The sequence below is a fragment of the Armigeres subalbatus genome, chromosome 1 (assembly GCF_024139115.2).
Source record: "Armigeres subalbatus isolate Guangzhou_Male chromosome 1, GZ_Asu_2, whole genome shotgun sequence".
Taxonomy (NCBI): Eukaryota; Metazoa; Arthropoda; class Insecta; order Diptera; family Culicidae; genus Armigeres; species Armigeres subalbatus.
The window spans coordinates 123905604-123924447 of NC_085139.1; the positions used below are offsets into that span (position 1 = coordinate 123905604).

At 43.8% G+C, this 18844-nt stretch overlaps 3 protein-coding genes across 3 annotated transcripts; all 3 read right to left on the reverse strand.

The window, feature by feature from the left end:
- Positions 1 to 14842: 14842 nt before the first annotated feature.
- On the reverse strand, positions 14843 to 16192 carry LOC134206509 (uncharacterized). Its single transcript, XM_062682238.1, has one exon. It carries the CDS (start codon positions 16190 to 16192, stop codon positions 14843 to 14845), a length of 1350 nt encoding a protein of 449 aa, XP_062538222.1.
- Positions 16193 to 16264: 72 nt separating this feature from the next.
- On the reverse strand, positions 16265 to 17245 carry LOC134206510 (uncharacterized). Its single transcript, XM_062682239.1, has one exon. It carries the CDS (start codon positions 17243 to 17245, stop codon positions 16265 to 16267), a length of 981 nt encoding a protein of 326 aa, XP_062538223.1.
- A 109-nt stretch (positions 17246 to 17354) lies between these two features.
- Positions 17355 to 17936, reverse strand: LOC134206512 (uncharacterized). The gene has a single exon (XM_062682240.1). It carries the CDS (start codon positions 17934 to 17936, stop codon positions 17355 to 17357), a length of 582 nt encoding a protein of 193 aa, XP_062538224.1.
- Positions 17937 to 18844: the final 908 nt, after the last annotated feature.

Consider the following 18844-nt stretch of genomic DNA (forward strand, 5'->3'; position numbering starts at 1 on the left):
GTTTGGTTGGATTTGGATTGGTTTGGATTGGTTTGGATTGGTTTGGTTGGTTTGGATTGGTTTGGATTGGTTTGGATTGGTTTGGATTGGTTTGGATTGGTTTGGATTGGTTTGGATTGGTTTGGTTGGTTTGGATTGGTTTGGTTGGTTTGGTTGGTTTGGATTGGTTTGGATTGGTTTGGATTGGTTGGTTTGGATTGGTTTGGATTGGTTTGGATTGGTTTGGATTGGTTTGGTTGGTTTGGATTGGTTTGGATTGGTTTGGATTGGTTTGGTTGGTTTGGATTGGTTTGGATTGGTTTGGATTGGTTTGGATTGGTTTGGATTGGTTTGGTTGGTTGGTTGGATTGGTTTGGATTGGTTTGGATTGGTTTGGTTGGTTTGGATTGGTTTGGATTGGTTTGGATTGGTTTGGATTGGTTTGGATTGGTTTGGATTGGTTTGGTTGGTTTGGATTGGTTTGGTTGGTTTGGATTGGTTTGGATTGGTTTGGATTGGTTTGGATTGGTTTGGATTGGTTTGGTTGGTTTGGATTGGTTTGGATTGGTTTGGTTGGTTTGGATTGGTTTGGTTGGTTTGGATTGGTTTGGATTGGTTTGGATTGGTTTGGATTGGTTTGGATTGGTTTGGATTGGTTTGGATTGGTTTGGATTGGTTTGGTTGGTTTGGATTGGTTTGGTTGGTTTGGATTGGTTTGGTTGGTTTGGTTGGTTGGTTTGGTTGGTTTGGTTTGGATTGGTTTGGATTGGTTTGGATTGGTTTGGATTGGTTTGGTTGGTTTGGATTGGTTTGGATTGGTTTGGATTGGTTTGGATTGGTTTGGTTGGTTTGGATTGGTTTGGTTGGTTTGGATTGGTTTGGATTGGTTTGGATTGGTTTGGATTGGTTTGGATTGGTTTGGATTGGTTTGGTTGGTTTGGATTGGTTTGGATTGGTTTGGTTGGTTTGGATTGGTTTGGATTGGTTTGGTTGGTTTGGATTGGTTTGGATTGGTTTGGATTGGTTTGGTTGGTTTGGTTGGTTTGGATTGGTTTGGTTGGTTTGGATTGGTTTGGTTTGGGATTGGTTTGGTTGGTTTGGATTGGTTTGGATTGGTTTGGATTGGTTTGGTTGGTTTGGATTGGTTTGGATTGGATTTGGATTGGTTTGGTTGGTTTGGATTGGTTGGATTGGGTTGGTTTGGTTGGTTTGGATTGGTTTGGATTGGTTTGGATTGGTTTGGTTGGTTTGGTTGGTTTGGATTGGTTTGGATTGGTTTGGATTGGTTTGGTTGGTTTGGATTGGTTTGGATTGGTTTGGATTGGTTTGGTTGGTTTGGTTTGGTTTGGATTGGTTGGTTTGGATTGGTTTGGTTGGTTTGGTTGGTTTGGTTGGTTTGGATTGGTTTGGATTGGTTTGGATTGGTTTGGTTGGTTTGGATTGGTTTGGTTGGTTTGGATTGGTTTGGATTGGTTTGGTTGGTTTGGATTGGTTTGGATTGGTTTGGATTGGTTTGGATTGGTTTGGATTGGTTTGGTTGGTTTGGATTGGTTTGGTTGGTTTGGATTGGTTTGGATTGGTTTGGTTGGTTTGGATTGGTTTGGATTGGTTTGGATTGGTTTGGATTGGTTTGGTTGGTTTGGATTGGTTTGGATTGGTTTGGTTGGTTTGGATTGGTTTGGATTGGTTTGGATTGGTTTGGATTGGTTTGGATTGGTTTGGATTGGTTTGGATTGGTTTGGTTGGTTTGGATTGGTTTGGATTGGTTGGATTGGTTTGGTTGGTTTGGTTGGTTTGGATTGGTTTGGATTGGTTTGGTTGGTTTGGTTGGTTTGGATTGGTTTGGATTGGTTTGGATTGGTTTGGATTGGTTTGGTTGGTTTGGTTGGTTTGGATTGGTTTGGATTGGTTTGGTTGGTTTGGATTGGTTTGGTTGGTTTGGATTGGTTTGGATTGGTTTGGATTGGTTTGGATTGGTTTGGATTGGTTTGGTTGGTTTGGTTGGTTTGGATTGGTTTGGATTGGTTTGGATTGGTTTGGATTGGTTTGGATTGGTTTGGATTGGTTTGGATTGGTTTGGATTGGTTTGGATTGGTTTGGATTGGTTTGGTTGGTTTGGATTGGTTGGTTGGATTGGTTTGGTTGGTTTGGATTGGTTTGGATTGGTTTGGATTGGTTTGGATTGGTTTGGTTGGTTTGGATTGGTTTGGATTGGTTTGGTTGGTTTGGATTGGTTTGGATTGGTTTGGTTGGTTTGGATTGGTTTGGTTGGTTTGGTTGGTTTGGATTGGTTTGGATTGGTTTGGATTGGTTTGGATTGGTTTGGGTTGGTTTGGATTGGTTTGGTTGGTTTGGTTGGTTTGGATTGGTTTGGATTGGTTTGGTTGGTTTGGTTGGTTTGGATTGGTTTGGATTGGTTTGGTTGGTTTGGATTGGTTTGGATTGGTTTGGTTGGTTTGGTTGGTTTGGATTGGTTTGGTTGGTTTGGATTGGTTTGGTTGGTTTGGTTGGTTGGTTTGGATTGGTTTGGATTGGTTTGGTTTGGATTGGTTTGGATTGGTTTGGATTGGTTTGGATTGGTTTGGATTGGTTTGGTTTGGTTTGGATTGGTTTGGTTGGTTTGGATTGGTTTGGGTTGGTTTGGATTGGTTTGGTTGGTTTGGATTGGTTTGGATTGGTTTGGTTGGTTTGGTTTGGGATTGGTTTGGTTGGTTTGGATTGGTTTGGTTGGTTTGGATTGGTTTGGTTGGTTTGGATTGGTTTGGATTGGTTTGGATTGGTTTGGATTGGTTTGGTTGGTTTGGATTGGTTTGGTTGGTTTGGATTGGTTTGGATTGGTTTGGTTGGTTTGGATTGGTTTGGTTGGTTTGGTTGGTTTGGATTGGTTTGGATTGGTTTGGTTGGTTTGGATTGGTTTGGTTGGTTTGGATTGGTTTGGATTGGTTTGGATTGGTTTGGATTGGTTTGGATTGGTTTGGATTGGTTTGGTTGGTTTGGATTGGTTTGGATTGGTTTGGATTGGTTTGGTTGGTTTGGATTGGTTTGGATTGGTTTGGATTGGTTTGGTTGGTTTGGATTGGTTTGGTTGGTTTGGATTGGTTTGGATTGGTTTGGATTGGTTTGGATTGGTTTGGATTGGTTTGGATTGGTTTGGATTGGTTTGGTTGGTTTGGATTGGTTTGGATTGGTTTGGATTGGTTTGGTTGGTTTGGATTGGTTTGGATTGGTTTGGATTGGTTTGGATTGGTTTGGATTGGTTTGGTTGGTTTGGTTGGTTTGGATTGGTTTGGTTGGTTTGGATTGGTTTGGATTGGTTTGGTTGGTTTGGATTGGTTTGGATTGGTTTGGATTGGTTTGGATTGGTTTGGTTTGGTTGGTTTGGATTGGTTTGGATTGGTTTGGTTGGTTTGGATTGGTTTGGTTGGTTTGGATTGGTTTGGATTGGTTTGGATTGGATTTGGTTGGTTTGGATTGGTTTGGATTGGTTTGGATTGGTTTGGTTGGTTTGGATTGGTTTGGATTGGTTTGGATTGGTTTGGTTGGTTTGGATTGGTTTGGTTGGTTTGGTTGGTTTGGATTGGTTTGGTTGGTTTGGATTGGTTTGGATTGGTTTGGATTGGTTTGGTTGGTTTGGATTGGTTTGGATTGGTTTGGTTGGTTTGGATTGGTTTGGATTGGTTTGGTTGGTTTGGATTGGTTTGGATTGGTTTGGATTGGTTTGGATTGGTTTGGTTGGTTTGGATTGGTTTGGTTGGTTTGGATTGGTTTGGATTGGTTTGGATTGGTTTGGATTGGTTTGGATTGGTTTGGATTGGTTTGGATTGGTTTGGATTGGTTTGGATTGGTTTGGTTGGTTTGGATTGGTTTGGATTGGTTTGGTTGGTTTGGATTGGTTTGGATTGGTTTGGTTGGTTTGGATTGGTTTGGATTGGTTTGGATTGGTTTGGTTGGTTTGGATTGGTTTGGTTTGGATTGGTTTGGATTGGTTGGATTGGTTGGATTGGTTTGGATTGGTTTGGATTGGTTTGGTTTGGTTTGGATTGGTTTGGATTGGTTTGGATTGGTTTGGATTTGGTTTGGATTGGTTTGGATTGGTTTGGTTGGTTTGGTTGGTTTGGATTGGTTTGGTTGGTTTGGATTGGTTTGGATTGGTTTGGATTGGTTTGGTTGGTTTGGATTGGTTTGGTTGGTTTGGATTGGTTTGGATTGGTTTGGATTGGTTTGGTTGGTTTGGATTGGTTTGGATTGGTTTGGATTGGTTTGGATTGGTTTGGATTGGTTTGGTTGGTTTGGATTGGTTTGGTTGGTTTGGATTGGTTTGGATTGGTTTGGTTGGTTTGGATTGGTTTGGTTGGTTTGGTTGGTTTGGATTGGTTTGGATTGGTTTGGTTGGTTTGGATTGGTTTGGTTGGTTTGGATTGGTTTGGATTGGTTTGGATTGGTTTGGATTGGTTTGGATTGGTTTGGATTGGTTTGGATTGGTTTGGATTGGTTTGGATTGGTTTGGTTGGTTTGGATTGGTTTGGATTGGTTTGGATTGGTTTGGTTGGTTTGGATTGGTTTGGATTGGTTTGGATTGGTTTGGATTGGTTTGGATTGGTTTGGATTGGTTTGGATTGGTTTGGGTTGGTTTGGATTGGTTTGGGTTGGTTTGGATTGGTTTGGATTGGTTTGGATTGGTTTGGATTGGTTTGGATTGGTTTGGATTGGTTTGGATTGGTTTGGATTGGTTTGGATTGGTTTGGATTGGTTTGGATTGGTTTGGATTGGTTTGGTTGGTTTGGATTGGTTTGGTTGGTTTGGATTGGTTTGGTTGGTTTGGATTGGTTTGGATTGGTTTGGATTGGTTTGGTTGGTTTGGTTGGTTTGGTTGGTTTGGATTGGTTTGGTTGGTTTGGTTGGTTTGGATTGGTTTGGTTGGTTTGGTTGGTTTGGATTGGTTTGGATTGGTTTGGTTGGTTTGGATTGGTTTGGTTGGTTTGGTTGGTTTGGATTGGTTTGGATTGGTTTGGATTGGTTTGGATTGGTTTGGATTGGTTTGGATTGGTTTGGATTGGTTTGGATTGGTTTGGATTGGTTTGGTTGGTTTGGATTGGTTTGGATTGGTTTGGATTGGTTTGGTTGGTTTGGATTGGTTTGGATTGGTTTGGTTGGTTTGGATTGGTTTGGATTGGTTTGGATTGGTTTGGATTGGTTTGGTTGGTTTGGATTGGTTTGGTTGGTTTGGATTGGTTTGGATTGGTTTGGATTGGTTTGGATTGGTTTGGATTGGTTTGGATTGGTTTGGTTGGTTTGGATTGGTTTGGGTTGGTTTGGATTGGTTTGGTTGGTTTGGATTGGTTTGGTTTGGTTGGTTTGGTTGGTTTGGATTGGTTTGGATTGGTTTGGATTGGTTTGGTTGGTTTGGATTGGTTTGGATTGGTTTGGTTGGTTTGGATTGGTTTGGATTGGTTTGGTTGGTTTGGATTGGTTTGGTTGGTTTGGATTGGTTTGGATTGGTTTGGATTGGTTTGGTTGGTTTGGATTGGTTTGGATTGGTTTGGATTGGTTTGGTTGGTTTGGATTGGTTTGGATTGGTTTGGATTGGTTTGGTTGGTTTGGATTGGTTTGGATTGGTTTGGTTGGTTTGGTTGGTTTGGATTGGTTTGGATTGGTTTGGATTGGTTTGGTTGGTTTGGATTGGTTTGGATTGGTTTGGTTGGTTTGGATTGGTTTGGTTGGTTTGGATTGGTTTGGATTGGTTTGGATTGGTTTGGTTGGTTTGGATTGGTTTGGATTGGTTTGGATTGGTTTGGATTGGTTTGGATTGGTTTGGATTGGTTTGGTTGGTTTGGATTGGTTTGGATTGGTTTGGTTGGTTTGGATTGGTTTGGTTGGTTTGGATTGGTTTGGATTGGTTTGGATTGGTTTGGTTGGTTGGATTGGTTTGGATTGGTTTGGATTGGTTTGGTTGGTTTGGTTGGTTTGGATTGGTTTGGTTGGTTTGGATTGGTTTGGATTGGTTTGGATTGGTTTGGTTGGTTTGGTTGGTTTGGATTGGTTTGGTTGGTTTGGATTGGTTTGGATTGGTTTGGATTGGTTTGGATTGGTTTGGATTGGTTTGGATTGGTTTGGATTGGTTTGGTTGGTTTGGATTGGTTTGGACTGGTTTGGTTTGGATTGGTTTGGATTGGTTTGGATTGGTTTGGATTGGTTTGGATTGGTTTGGATTGGTTTGGTTGGTTTGGATTGGTTTGGATTGGTTTGGTTGGTTTGGATTGGTTTGGATTGGTTTGGATTGGTTTGGATTGGTTTGGATTGGTTTGGATTGGTTTGGATTGGTTTGGATTGGTTTGGATTGGTTTGGATTGGTTTGGATTGGTTTGGATTGGTTTGGTTGGTTTGGTTGGATTGGTTTGGATTGGTTTGGTTGGTTTGGATTGGTTTGGATTGGTTTGGATTGGATTTGGATTGGTTTGGTTGGTTTGGATTGGTTTGGTTGGTTTGGATTGGTTTGGTTGGTTTGGATTGGTTTGGATTGGTTTGGTTGGTTTGGATTGGTTTGGATTGGTTTGGTTGGTTTGGATTGGTTTGGATTGGTTTGGATTGGTTTGGTTGGTTTGGATTGGTTTGGTTGGTTGGATTGGTTTGGATTGGATTTGGATTGGTTTGGGATTTGGTTTGGATTGGTTTGGATTGGTTTGGGTGGGTTGGATTGGTTTGGATTGGATTGGTTTTGGATGAGTTAGATTTTTATTGCATTTGGATTGGATTGTAGTGGATTTGAATTTTGATTGGATTTTTTCTGAATTTGATTTGGATTGTAGATAGGAGTTACTTGTCAAAAGGCTATGAACGAGTCACCAAATTATAGTTTTATAAAAAATAGTTCAAGTACAATAAACAAAGGACATAAAAACAATTACAATAAATAAATAATGCTGAAAGTAATTTTCCATTGAATTAAAACATTTTTTATTTATAAGCATTGTCAACATTATAATTTATTGTCTGATAGAAGCGTCAACTGCTCTTCGAACAGGGACGATAAATTTCACCAAAATATTGCAAGAAATAAACACTTTCCATTTCGGGATTGTTATGAGCCAAAAAGAAATAAAACTTACTCGGGCATATTGCCTCTATTTATGTGCTGGCAGTTTGTGGAAAAGTTTGTATTATTGATTGTAGCTCTTCGCGACTGAAATGCCGTAGTGCCGACACAACAGTAAAACAACTATAAAAGCGTATGCTGGAACGGGTAGTTGCGAGAAAATTTTCAGGACCCATCCATACCCATCTACAAAAGCCCGGGTAAAACGCTTGGAACTGAGCCAAAGATCAGCGTAATGCTCGGGAAAGGGAAAGTTGCTCTTCTGTGTGACACGAATCGCATGGGAAGCGCAGGAAGCAAGCTAGTGATATATGCGAAGTGCTCTTGTTCTTGGAAAATGTACGTTCTATGACTGCCAGGGTAGGATGAAGTAATTTCAATACTGATGAAATTGCTCCTTACCTAGGAGTCAATCAATACCTTATTGCATATATCTGATTTGAGTGCTGAACTCATAGTTATTTGACAACTTGTTCCAAAAATATGTTTGGAAACGCCCACAATTTATATCACGCTAGTTGTAGGATCACTCATATTTCAGTGCCATAACTGTTTATAAAAAAAATATACCGTGAATAATCTAAACTCGGACATACTCAAAATTCGGACACTCAAATTTGTATGGGAGGTTTTCAGAAATATGTCATTGAAATATTTCATCCAGTTGAATTGAAAGGGCTCATAGTTTTAGCTTTATTCAGGATAGTTTCATTCTAGTTAGCCATGTTAATTCAATGTGACAAAATAATTGAATGTCAGTCTGAGCTATCAAGTGATAATTATTTGCAATATTTCCTCTCAATATTGTGTAATTTGTTGTCCGAAGTTTGAAATGTTGTGTCCGAAATATGAATCCAATGTAGCTGCTGTCCGGCGTTTGAGTAAAACATAAGCCGAACATTTTTATTAATCGCAAGGATTCTGCACAATAATTCGTACATGTTAATCGCATGTTACAAAGATAAGCGATATGCTTTATGATCGTGATGGTAATTAGAACGGTGAGACTTAAAATGTGTGTTAACAGACTGACTTCTTGGCAAAAAGTGCTTAAGCGTCCGAAGTTTGAATTTGCACGGTACCCACCTATTTGGAGCTTTTATAAACTATGAATTTACGAAACAAATCCGGATCTGGAAATCGGTATTGCGTTACAATTACATGTACGTCTATATGTGTTTGTGCGATTCCGATTCACATTGGGCTCGTATCCAAAGTCAAGGTTAAGGAGAACGGACCCGCGACTGGATCAAAGCGTTGGACTGCGACTGCTGGTGCCGTTCCAAAGCGAAAACGGGCAGGAAGTCTGAACTGGCACGTCGGACGGGAATATTCGACCCGGGAGTTTGAGTCATGGTAGGCAGAATGCGGCACAAAACCCCGTAGCATACTGAATTGTCGACGGCCTAGTGCGATGGTGCCATAGTCACCGCCAAGTCGTCCGTTCCGAGTGGGGCTGACTGGCTGGCTGGTGGGCCGGAAAATGAAGGGAAAATGGCGGGGCAGGATTGAAAAACTGTGTTTCCTGACAACGCAAACGTCGCTCTTAGCAACGAGTCACTGCTGACTGTTCGTTCTTCCTCTGTACACGAGTTTGGTGTTGGGCCACAGATAGGACTTCGGATTGGGAGGAGCAACGTGGGAAAGAGCTGGGCTTGGACGAGGAAAGGACCACATAATAAAGCATTTCTGTGCGAGCGAGGGCCCTCTTTTGCTGCCAGCCAGCAGCCATCCGGGAGACGACTTTTATTTATGACAGACAGAGAGACCCTCAAACCAACAATTCGCGCTACATTTATTGTGCGCCTTCGGTTTCCTCTCCATCATCGGGCTGTGTGCCCTTTTGGCAGTCCTGGCAACGCAGAATTACAGATTCAATTATCTGATAAAATTTTGCACATACATGAAGGGTGTTATGTAACGTGGTGAAGTGGATACGTGCGGGCCTCATCCATTTGCCAACTAGGCACATGCTTCAGGTTCAGCAATTTACGCGCTGAAGAATAAGTAATTGCAGTTTTGTGTTTAACTCAAATCCTGCTTTGGCGGATGAGAAGCAGCTGGGTGCTGGAAGTGCTAAGCGGCTTGACAGCTCAACACGGCTCAAAACTCAGCTCAATTGAATCGGTTGGGATCATTTTCATCGTATCATAATACGTGGATGTTGGCTTCCATTTCAAATAACATCAATGTAGACTAAAAAAAAACTGTGAAAACTAGGAGTTCTTTTAATATTAATCATTTAAGGTTCCCCCAAACACACGTGACGCGAAAGTTGCGACGCGATTCTATCGATAGGCGACAGCGATTATGTCGCCGTTGGTATGGAAGCATAAATAGAACATTGCCTGTAGCGACTCAACGATAGAATCGCGGCGACTAGTTGTCGCCGTCGTGGCGATGAAATCGCTTAGGTCTGGGGGAGCCTCGCGATCCCTAGCCTCTTACCCAGCAACACGCGACTCCCCGTGGAGCTGACCGGGGTACAAGCAACCTTAGGGAAGATTGGGTAACCAACCCCGGTAGGAACTATTGTCGTATGCTGACAGGGAAGCGGGGTTTGCTCATCTCTGGGGGTTCAAAGCTGATTGAGCGTCTGTTCTTCATGCTAGGAGCGGCTGATCATCGTCCGAGTGCCAGCAAGGGACTCTAAGAAAAATGATGCACCATGGTTTATCGGAATTTCAGGCGGAACGGTCCTCCGGAAATTTAAGCGCTTGGTGTCAGGCCCTGCAAGTAGAGGTGTGCGCCGCCGCCAACAGTTTTTGCACGCTGCCGCCGTCGACAATTTTGCATTGGCGCGCCGCCATTCAAAATTTGTCACGCCGCTAATCTATGATTTTCCAAGCCGATTTAAATTAGAATTACAAGAATTATTACCGTGTTTTAGAATTTTCGTTGAAATCCAAAAAGTTTCCAGGTTTAAATAGAATTTTTGAACGGAGGAGGGTCGTTTGACAGAAAGCCAAATGTTGTTTGGTCAAATATGCATTTGACCGAACAAACCATTCAGCAGAAGCCCATCTAGCCTAAAGTTATTTCGCCGAAATGTCGTTCGTCCGAACAGTTCCTTTGGCTGAAAAAGAAAACCGTTGGCCGAATAGCTCAATTGGCCGAAATAGTCGTTTGACAAAAAGGGCCATTTGGCCGAAATGGACATCCGGTCTAAAGTGTCGTATTGTTTTGCAGAAAGGTCTAAATGGCTCTTTCTGCAAAACGACCAAACTAAAGGATTGCTAAGGCAAACAACTTTGTTGGTCAAGTAACGATTTCGACCGAATGTTCCTTTCAGCTGTATGCCGCTTTCGGCCAAATTACATTTTCGACCCAACGAAATTCGGCCTACCAGGTTATTCTGCAAAGTGGCATTCGAACACATGGCTTTTCGCCGAATGACTTTCGACCAAACGACGCGACAGGAAGGGTCATTTGGCCGAAAGGTGTTTGGCCGAATACAATTATTAAACCCATTTGGCAGAAAATGTCATTTAGCCGAAATGGATATAAGGCCAAAAATATCGTTTGGTCATTTGGCCGAAAAAGTGTTTTGGTGTTTGTTGTTGATCTCGAACGATTCGCGTCGCCGTCGCTTAGCTCTGTTTTCCGTTGTTTAATTACCAGTTTGTGCGTCGTATGAAATCACGAATTACCGAAAATTGACCAGCTAATGTTTTCAACGTTAAATTGATAGATGTGTTATTCTTAATTGTATAAAAGTTTGGTTAAAATCGAAAGAACCACTTCGTTCCCGTGGATTCAATTGTTTCTCAGCATCTGCAATGTGCGTGTGTCCAGCTTGTAAAGGCATCATCCATGAGGAAGACAACTTCTACATCATCTGCAAAGGTGACTGTGCCGCTTCATTCCATGGGAATTGTGTTGGTATGAGAAATATACATTTGAATATTCTCACCATGCTCTCGCGAAATGTTCTATGGATGTGCGATGGCTGTATAGACGCATTCAAGCATGCTAGAGAAGATACAAAACAAAATACATCTCAGGGCAGTTCGATCGAAGCTGAAGTGAAAGAACTGAAGGGCATCGTTACAGGAATTTTGGATGCAATCGCTGCGATCACTGCTAATCCACAAATGAAACCCACGAGTAGTTTACTTCATTCTACACCTATTTCAACTAGTATGCCCTCCGATAGTCACACGCAATGCGATTCGTTATTAACGGATGACGATATGAAACAAGGAAAACAGCTGACAATAGATAGTGACGATTTCTCGCTACTGCTGTCAAATGTAGATGTTAGCGTGTCTGAAAGCGACATACAGCTAATGGTGTCACGTGCAATAGGACTTGAATATCCCGAGCGCATAGATGTAACAAAATTAGTGTCCAGATGGAAAAGCCGAAAATTGGACTTTATTTCGTTCAAAGTCGTTCTTAATTCTCATTATAAATCCCGCGCACTGGATCCTGCAACATGGCCGGAAAACATTAGGTTTAGGGAATTTATTCATAAAAATAATGAAACATGGAAGCTCGAATAATAGTTGTTATATTGTTTTCTTATTGTTATCTCTGATACCTAAAGTTTAAGTAGATCGCTGTTTGTGATAGAGATGAGGTTTTTTTTTACGTTATGTCGATATACCAATATTGTATGATGTCAGATTGTATTTTGTTCATCATTTGTCTTGTTTGATGTTAGATTTTTAGATTTATAAGTTGTTCAATAAGACTAAACAAAGTCAGTTGGATTAAAAAAATAAAAGAGAAAAAAAAAGAAAAAGAAATAGGCCATTTAACCCGTATCGGCCTGAGTGAATGATAAACATTGAAATCACTGCCATTTCCTCATTTTTTGTCGTATTGGCCTGGTTCTATCACTGTTCTGCTCGTACGGATCCCAGAATTCGGAATACATGTTGGGACTTGTGTTGTGGTCCTCTTATCCGGATCCGGAGCTATTCCGGTGGGTCACTGGGTCAGATGCAGTAAATTTGACCACAACTTCCTTTTTTTGCCTTTCTCGTACAACTAAGTTGTACCGAAAGGCTTTCATTTCACTCCGAAAACGAACTTTTTATAGAAGCCTCTGAGACCCATAGTATTATATAACAATCGACTCAGCTCGACGAGCTGAGCACATGTCTGTCTGTCCGTGTGTATGTATGTGTGTATGTGTGTGTATGTGTGTGCACAAAAGCTATAAAAAACATTAGACAACTTTTCGTTTAGTAATCCTTAACCGATTTGCTCGCAACAAGTTTCATTCGACAGGGGACAAAGCCTTGTTGATCACTATTGAATTTTACAATGATCGGTCATTGTGTTTAAAAGTTATGAAGAAAATGGTACATCGGACCATATAAACCCCATATAAGGTTGGTGTCTTAACTAAATGCGAGAAAGGCACCACCAACACTAGGTGGATTAATCTGGGTTTTTTTATCTATAACTCCAACAAAATGTTGCTTTTTTAGTCTCAAATCATATCATTTCGGTAGATTTGTATGTAGGGATTATGCCAGAAATAAAAATCATGGTGACACCTGTTCCAGAAATGGCCAACAACGAGGTTTCTTCGAACTGAACTTTTGGGAACCGGCCCAAAATGGACTGTTCAATATTTTTGCTCCATACTAGCAATGTGGGTATCAAACTTCAGCATTTTGAAAGACTAGCGGAATTATGGCATACAGATATGAATCTGGTTATATTGGCAACACTGGAGCCAGTTCAGAAGCCCTTGGGGAAGCCTCCAGTGGCACCAAAATCAAACTTCAGAATTTTGCAAGACGAGTGGAACTAGGACATCCTGGCATGATATTTTTTACCCTGGAGTCAGTTCCGAGGCCCTTGGGGTAGCCTTCGGGGGCACCAAAGTGTCTTCTCCATTCGGCTCAGTCCATGGCTACACGTCGCCAACCACACAATCTACAGAGAGTCCGCAAGTCATCTTCCACCTGATCGATCCACCTTGCCCGCTGCGCACCTCGCCTTCTTGTGTCCGTCGGATCGTTGTCGAGAACCATTTTCACCGGGTTGCTGCCCGACATTCTGGCTACGTGCCCGGCCCACCGCAGTCGTCCGATTTTCGCGGTGTGAACCATGGATGGTTCTCCCAGCAGCTGATGCAACTCGCCTCCTCCACATACCATCCGCCATCTGCACCACACCATAGATGGTACGCAGCACTTTCCTTTTGAAAACTCCAAAGCTGTGCGCGTTGGTCCTCCACGAGCATCGTCCAGTCCTCGTGTCCGTAGAGGACTACCGGTCTAATGAGCGTTTTGTAGATTGTCAGTTTGGTACGGCGGCGAACTCTATTGGTCTAAAGTACGTACGATTTCCAGCCACTATGCGTTTCCTAATTTCTCTGCTGGTATCATTTTCGGCAGTCGCCCAAGTACACAAATTCTTCTATCACCTCGATTTCGTCACCACCGATGCAAACTCGCGGTGGGTGGCTCACATTGTCTTCTCTTGAACCTCTTCCTATTATGTACTTCGTCTTCGACGTGTTGATAACTAGTCCGATCCGCTTGGCTCCCCTCTTCAGTCTGATGTAGGCTTCATCCATCTTCTCAAAGCTACGTGTCATAATATCTATGTCGTCGGCGAAGCCAAATAGCTGGATGGACTTATTGAAAATTGTACCACTCGCATTAATCCCTGCTCTTCGTATTACCCCTTCCAAAGCGATGTTGAATAGCAGACACGAGACACCATCACCTTGCCGTAAACCCTAACTCGATGCCCCTGAAACTCGAACTACGGTCAACAAACTACGAACTAGCAGCTTCTTCTTATTGGCATTACGTCCCCACACTGGGACAGAGCCGCCTCGCAGCTTAGTGTTGATTAAGCACTTCCACCTGCGAGGTTACCAAGCCAGGTTACCATTTTTGCATTCGTATATCATGAGGCTAGCACGATGATACTTTTATGCCCAGGGAAGGCCCGGACGTAGCTTACGTCAAAAGTCATTGAAATGAAAGCGTATAAAAAATCTCCCGTTGTCACCTGTTGTCATTACCTGTGGAAAACCATAAGAAAATTCGTTCCATGCAAAATCCAAAATAGATAGACATAGATAGCATTCTTTTAAAAGCAACACTAATAATAAAACGTCTCAAACTTTTTTGAGTTTTGGTTTTAGATTCCTGCCTAAAATATTGAATTCGTTTGAATAATATATTGGTGCTGATTGGGCAAAACGATGAAAAAACGGGAACGGGAATTAAGGGTTTTTTTTTAGATTACGACGGGACAGCCCGATAAGGTCTAAAAAAACGGGACTGTCCCGTTAAATACGGTACGTATGGTCAGCCTATGTAAGGCCTCTTTAGATTAAGGTACCGCTATTTATACCTGATGGTTAACGGATCGAGCTACCACCGGATCGGGTAGCGGATTGGCTTCACGGGAACTTCGGGGTCGGGCACGGCACAATTCGGAGGACACAAACTCCTCCAAACCGTCAAAAACGCAAACTAACGATCGGACGACTGGCAGTAAAAAAACACTGTGCGATCACTTTCGCTTTCAGTTGGCTAATAAATCTTGTCTATTGTATTGATAAGAGATACGGGGGGCGATCGTACCTAGCAGCTTGCAGAATTAGACGAGCGTACAAAAAAGTGCGTTCCATTTGGAACTGCATCATAATTCGAGAGATGTAGCATTAAAAGATTTAATTAAATTAATAACTTAAAATGTGATAACTATCATACCGGCCACCTTTGAAAATCTTTTCAAACTAGTTAACAAATTCAAGATTACTTATTACTAAGATTCTTCAAAAGTAACTTATTTTTCGTTGGCACATTCCAAAGGGCAGATTTTGGACGCAGCTCTCTTCAGCACGCCGGATGAAGTACGAAGGGTTGCCACTCGAGTCACGCCATCGGGCCCAGGGTGCGTCTCCAGAATGCGGGCCAGAGGCCAGCGGGCAGGTGGAAGGGACTCATCCTTCAGGATGACGATGTCTCCAACGTTTATAGGGTAGCGGTCCGGATTAGTGATGTACTGTAGATTCAGCTCCTTGAGGTACTCATTACGCCACCTGTACCAGAAGGTTTGGGCGTATTTCTGCAGCTTTTCATATTGACTGAGGCGGTTGAGCGGTACATTACGAACATCAGCTTCCGGTAGTGGACGAATCATGTTCCGTACGAGGAAGTGGGATGGGGTAAGCGCCCCAAGGTCGTTTGGGTCACTTGAAAGCGGCAACAACGGTCGTGAATTCAAGCATCCTTCTATTTTAGTCAACACGGTCACAAATTCCTCAAACGAGAGGAGCGATGAGCCAATTTGGCGCACCAGATGAGTCTTGGCGACTTTTACCGCGGCCTTCCAAAGGCCACCAAAGTTGGGAGCTTGAGGGGGAATCAGGTGCCACTGGATGTTGTTTTCGGCGAGATGTTTGGTGATCTTATCATTGTCGGGTCCTGGTTGAAGCATCTTGTACAAATGATGCAATGCGTTTTTTGCACCGATGAAATTCGTTCCATTATCGGAATATAGGTGTTGCGGCTTATTCCTCCTCCAAACGAAACGATCGAGAGCCATCAGAAAAGCAGGCGTGCTTAGATCACTGACGAGCTCAAGATGAACTGCCTTAGTGCTTAGGCACACAAATACGCAAATGTAGCATTTGCGTGCTGCAGCTTTGCGGTGGGTAGGTTTAAGGAAAACAGGACCGCAATAATCGACTCCTGTGCAAACGAAGGCTTCATTTGCTGTAACTCGGGGAATCGGCAATTGGCCAATCGGCTGCGTGATGGGACGGGGGTTGGCTTTGCAGCATTGGTAGCAACTTCTAATGGCGCTGCGCACAGCTTTTCGACCATTTAATGGCCAAAATTCGTCGCGAACGACCGAAAGAGTCATCGCATTTCCGCCGTGTAGCAGCTTAAGGTGAACATGCGCCAGAAGAAGTTTCGTGAACGGATGGAATCCAGGAAGAACCAGCTGGTGCTTCACGTCGTAAGGTGCGTCAGCTAGCCGTAACCGGCCACCAACACGAATCATGCCCTGGTCGTCCAGGAAGGGGCATAACAGGCGGAGAGATGATTTGGTCGATACCGTAAATCCTTTTTTCAAGCGTCGCAGATCATCGGGGAACGTTTCAGCTTGAGCAAGCTTTACCAAAGCCATTTTAGCATTTTGTAACTCGGCAACGGTAAGCACATTAACGGAAATCCTATGCTCTTTGTCACGGGAGTTGCGTTAAAAACGGAAACAATGCGCAACAACGTTGAGTAGAGTACGGTATGACGAAAACCGTACGAATATCGATTCGGGAAGGGCGATCTGGGTCGTCAGGATTGCATTTTTGTTCACCTCCAATTCCTTCACAGTAAATTTGATTTCTGGAAGTATTTCAACTTGCCACGTTGATTTATCTTCGCGTAGCCACTTAGGACCACGCTTCCACAGTCCGCTGTTGATCAACTCCTCTGCGGAAACTCCTCGGGATATCATGTCCGCAGGATTTTCCCTGCCGGAAACGTGTTGCCAATGGGAACCAACAGTTGTGGCTTGAATTTCGGAAATCCGGTTTGCTACGAACGTCTTCCATGTTCGTGGCGGAGCCTTCATCCACTGAAGTACAATCGTGGAGTCAGACCAGAAGAAACATCCTTCTATTTCCATTTCTAGGGAACGGATGATTTTTTCGTACAGTCGAGAAGCGAGCAAAGCGGCACAAAGCTCTAGCCGTGGTATGGTGAGTGGCTTGAGCGGGGCCACTCTAGATTTCGAAGCTAGTAGACACACGTGTACGCGTTTATCAACAGTTTCGGAGAGAGCGTAAATGCACGCACCATAAGCGAGTTCGGATGCGTCCGCAAAGCAGTGCAACTCTGCAGAGAGAAAATCGGGAGCGAATGCACATCTTTCGATGCGAAAACTGGAAAGGGCGGGCAGCTGCTCGCAAAATTGAGTCCACTTGCGCCCGAGATCCGGCGAAACTTCATCGTCCCAGCCTAAAGCCAAGAGCCAGAGGTTCTGCATTAATATTTTCGCAGAAACGACGACGGGAGAGATGATACCGAGTGGGTCGTAGAGCTGTGCAATAGTGGAGAGGATTGTTCGCTTAGTAGGTCGCTGATTCTGCACTGTAACGGCTGCGTCAAATCGGAACACGTCTGCTTCGGGTTCCCAGCGTATGCCGAGAGTTTTGATGCTTTCTTCGGTGTCGAATTTCATCGAATGTTGGGTCCCGAGTAACTCGGGCGGTGAATCAGCCAAAACGGGAAGTGCGTTGGAGCACCATTTTCGGAAGCGGAATCCACCCTTTTTTAGAAGATTGTAAAGTTCACCTCGTAGCTGAATGGCTGCTTCGATGCTGTTGTAATTCTTCGAATGCGATAAGATCGTCCACGTAAACGTTCTTCTTAATGGCCGTGCTTGCGTTCGGGAACGGGATTCCCTCATCTTCGACGAGCTGTAACAGTGTTCGGGTGGCGAGGAACGAGGATGGAGCGAGGCCATATGTGACGGTGCCCAATTCATACGCTTGAATGGGCTCAGAAGCGTCGAAACGCCATAAAATCCTCTGCAACGAACGATCTGCCGGATTCATCGAGATTTGGCGATACATCTTCTCGATATCAGCCACCAGTGCTATCGGAAACTTACGGAACCGGATGATCTGATTGAGCAGTTCATCCTGCACAACGGGACCGACAAGCAAGGAGTCGTTGAGGGAATGACCAGAGCTCATCTTCGCTGATCCATCGAAGACCACTCGTACCTTTGTGGTCGAGCTAGATTCCTTTACGATAGGAGGGTGTGGGAGATAACACACCTTTGAAATGTTTTCCCCATCATCCTGCACAGGAACCATGTGACCAAGCGCCACGTATTCTCGCAGAAAATCGTGGTACTGCGTCCTCATGTTATCGTCTTTAGCCATTTTTTGTTCCAGCCACTTGAACCTGCGGATGGCGGACGATTTGGATGCACCGATCATCTGATCGTGCTCGGGATGTTTTGGCAAACGGACGACGTATCGACCGGTCGGGTCGCGACAAAGTCCGGCGATAATCATCCTCGCACTTCTGCTCGTCGACAGAGTAGCTCGAACTATGCAATTCTTCGATTCGCCAAAATCGTTCCAACTGTTCACTCACGGTGGTAACTGTCGCCACATGACAAGTTACTGTAGGATGCCGGGGTTTTTCCTCGAATTTTCCGGCAACAATCCAGCCGAATACCGTCTCGACCAGCGTGGAGCCTTGCTCAGGCAAGCGGAATCGTCCGCTTTGGAGGAACGAATAGAAACTCGCAGCCCCTAGGATCATATCCACCTTCCTAGACGTATTGAAATCGGGATCGGCGAGAGCAAATCCTTCGGGAATTTTCCATCGACTGGTCGAGAACGACGCAGACGGGGTATCACGAGTCACCCTCCGTAGAACCAAAAACTCCATGGATTCGGCGTAGTCGGTGACACGGGAACGGATTTCTGCGCGGATTTCGTGCTTGGCGTTCGTGACGATGCTCTCCACTCCAGCTATAGGCACGTTGACGACCTTGCGTGGAAGATGGAGCAGTTGACACAGTCGTTCACTTATAGCATTGGGCTGGGATCCAGTATCCAGCAGGGCGCGGACGATATGTTCCTGACCGTAGACGTCGACTACTATTAGGACTACCGTGGTCAACATTACGCTGGCGTTGGACGATTTAACCGTTGATACAATCTCGTGCGTCGGGGTCGGGATGGCAGTGTTACGGGGGGCAAGCCGACCGAGCAATTTTCTGCGCATGTTTCGGGAACTAGTTTTTCCAACTCAAACGGTC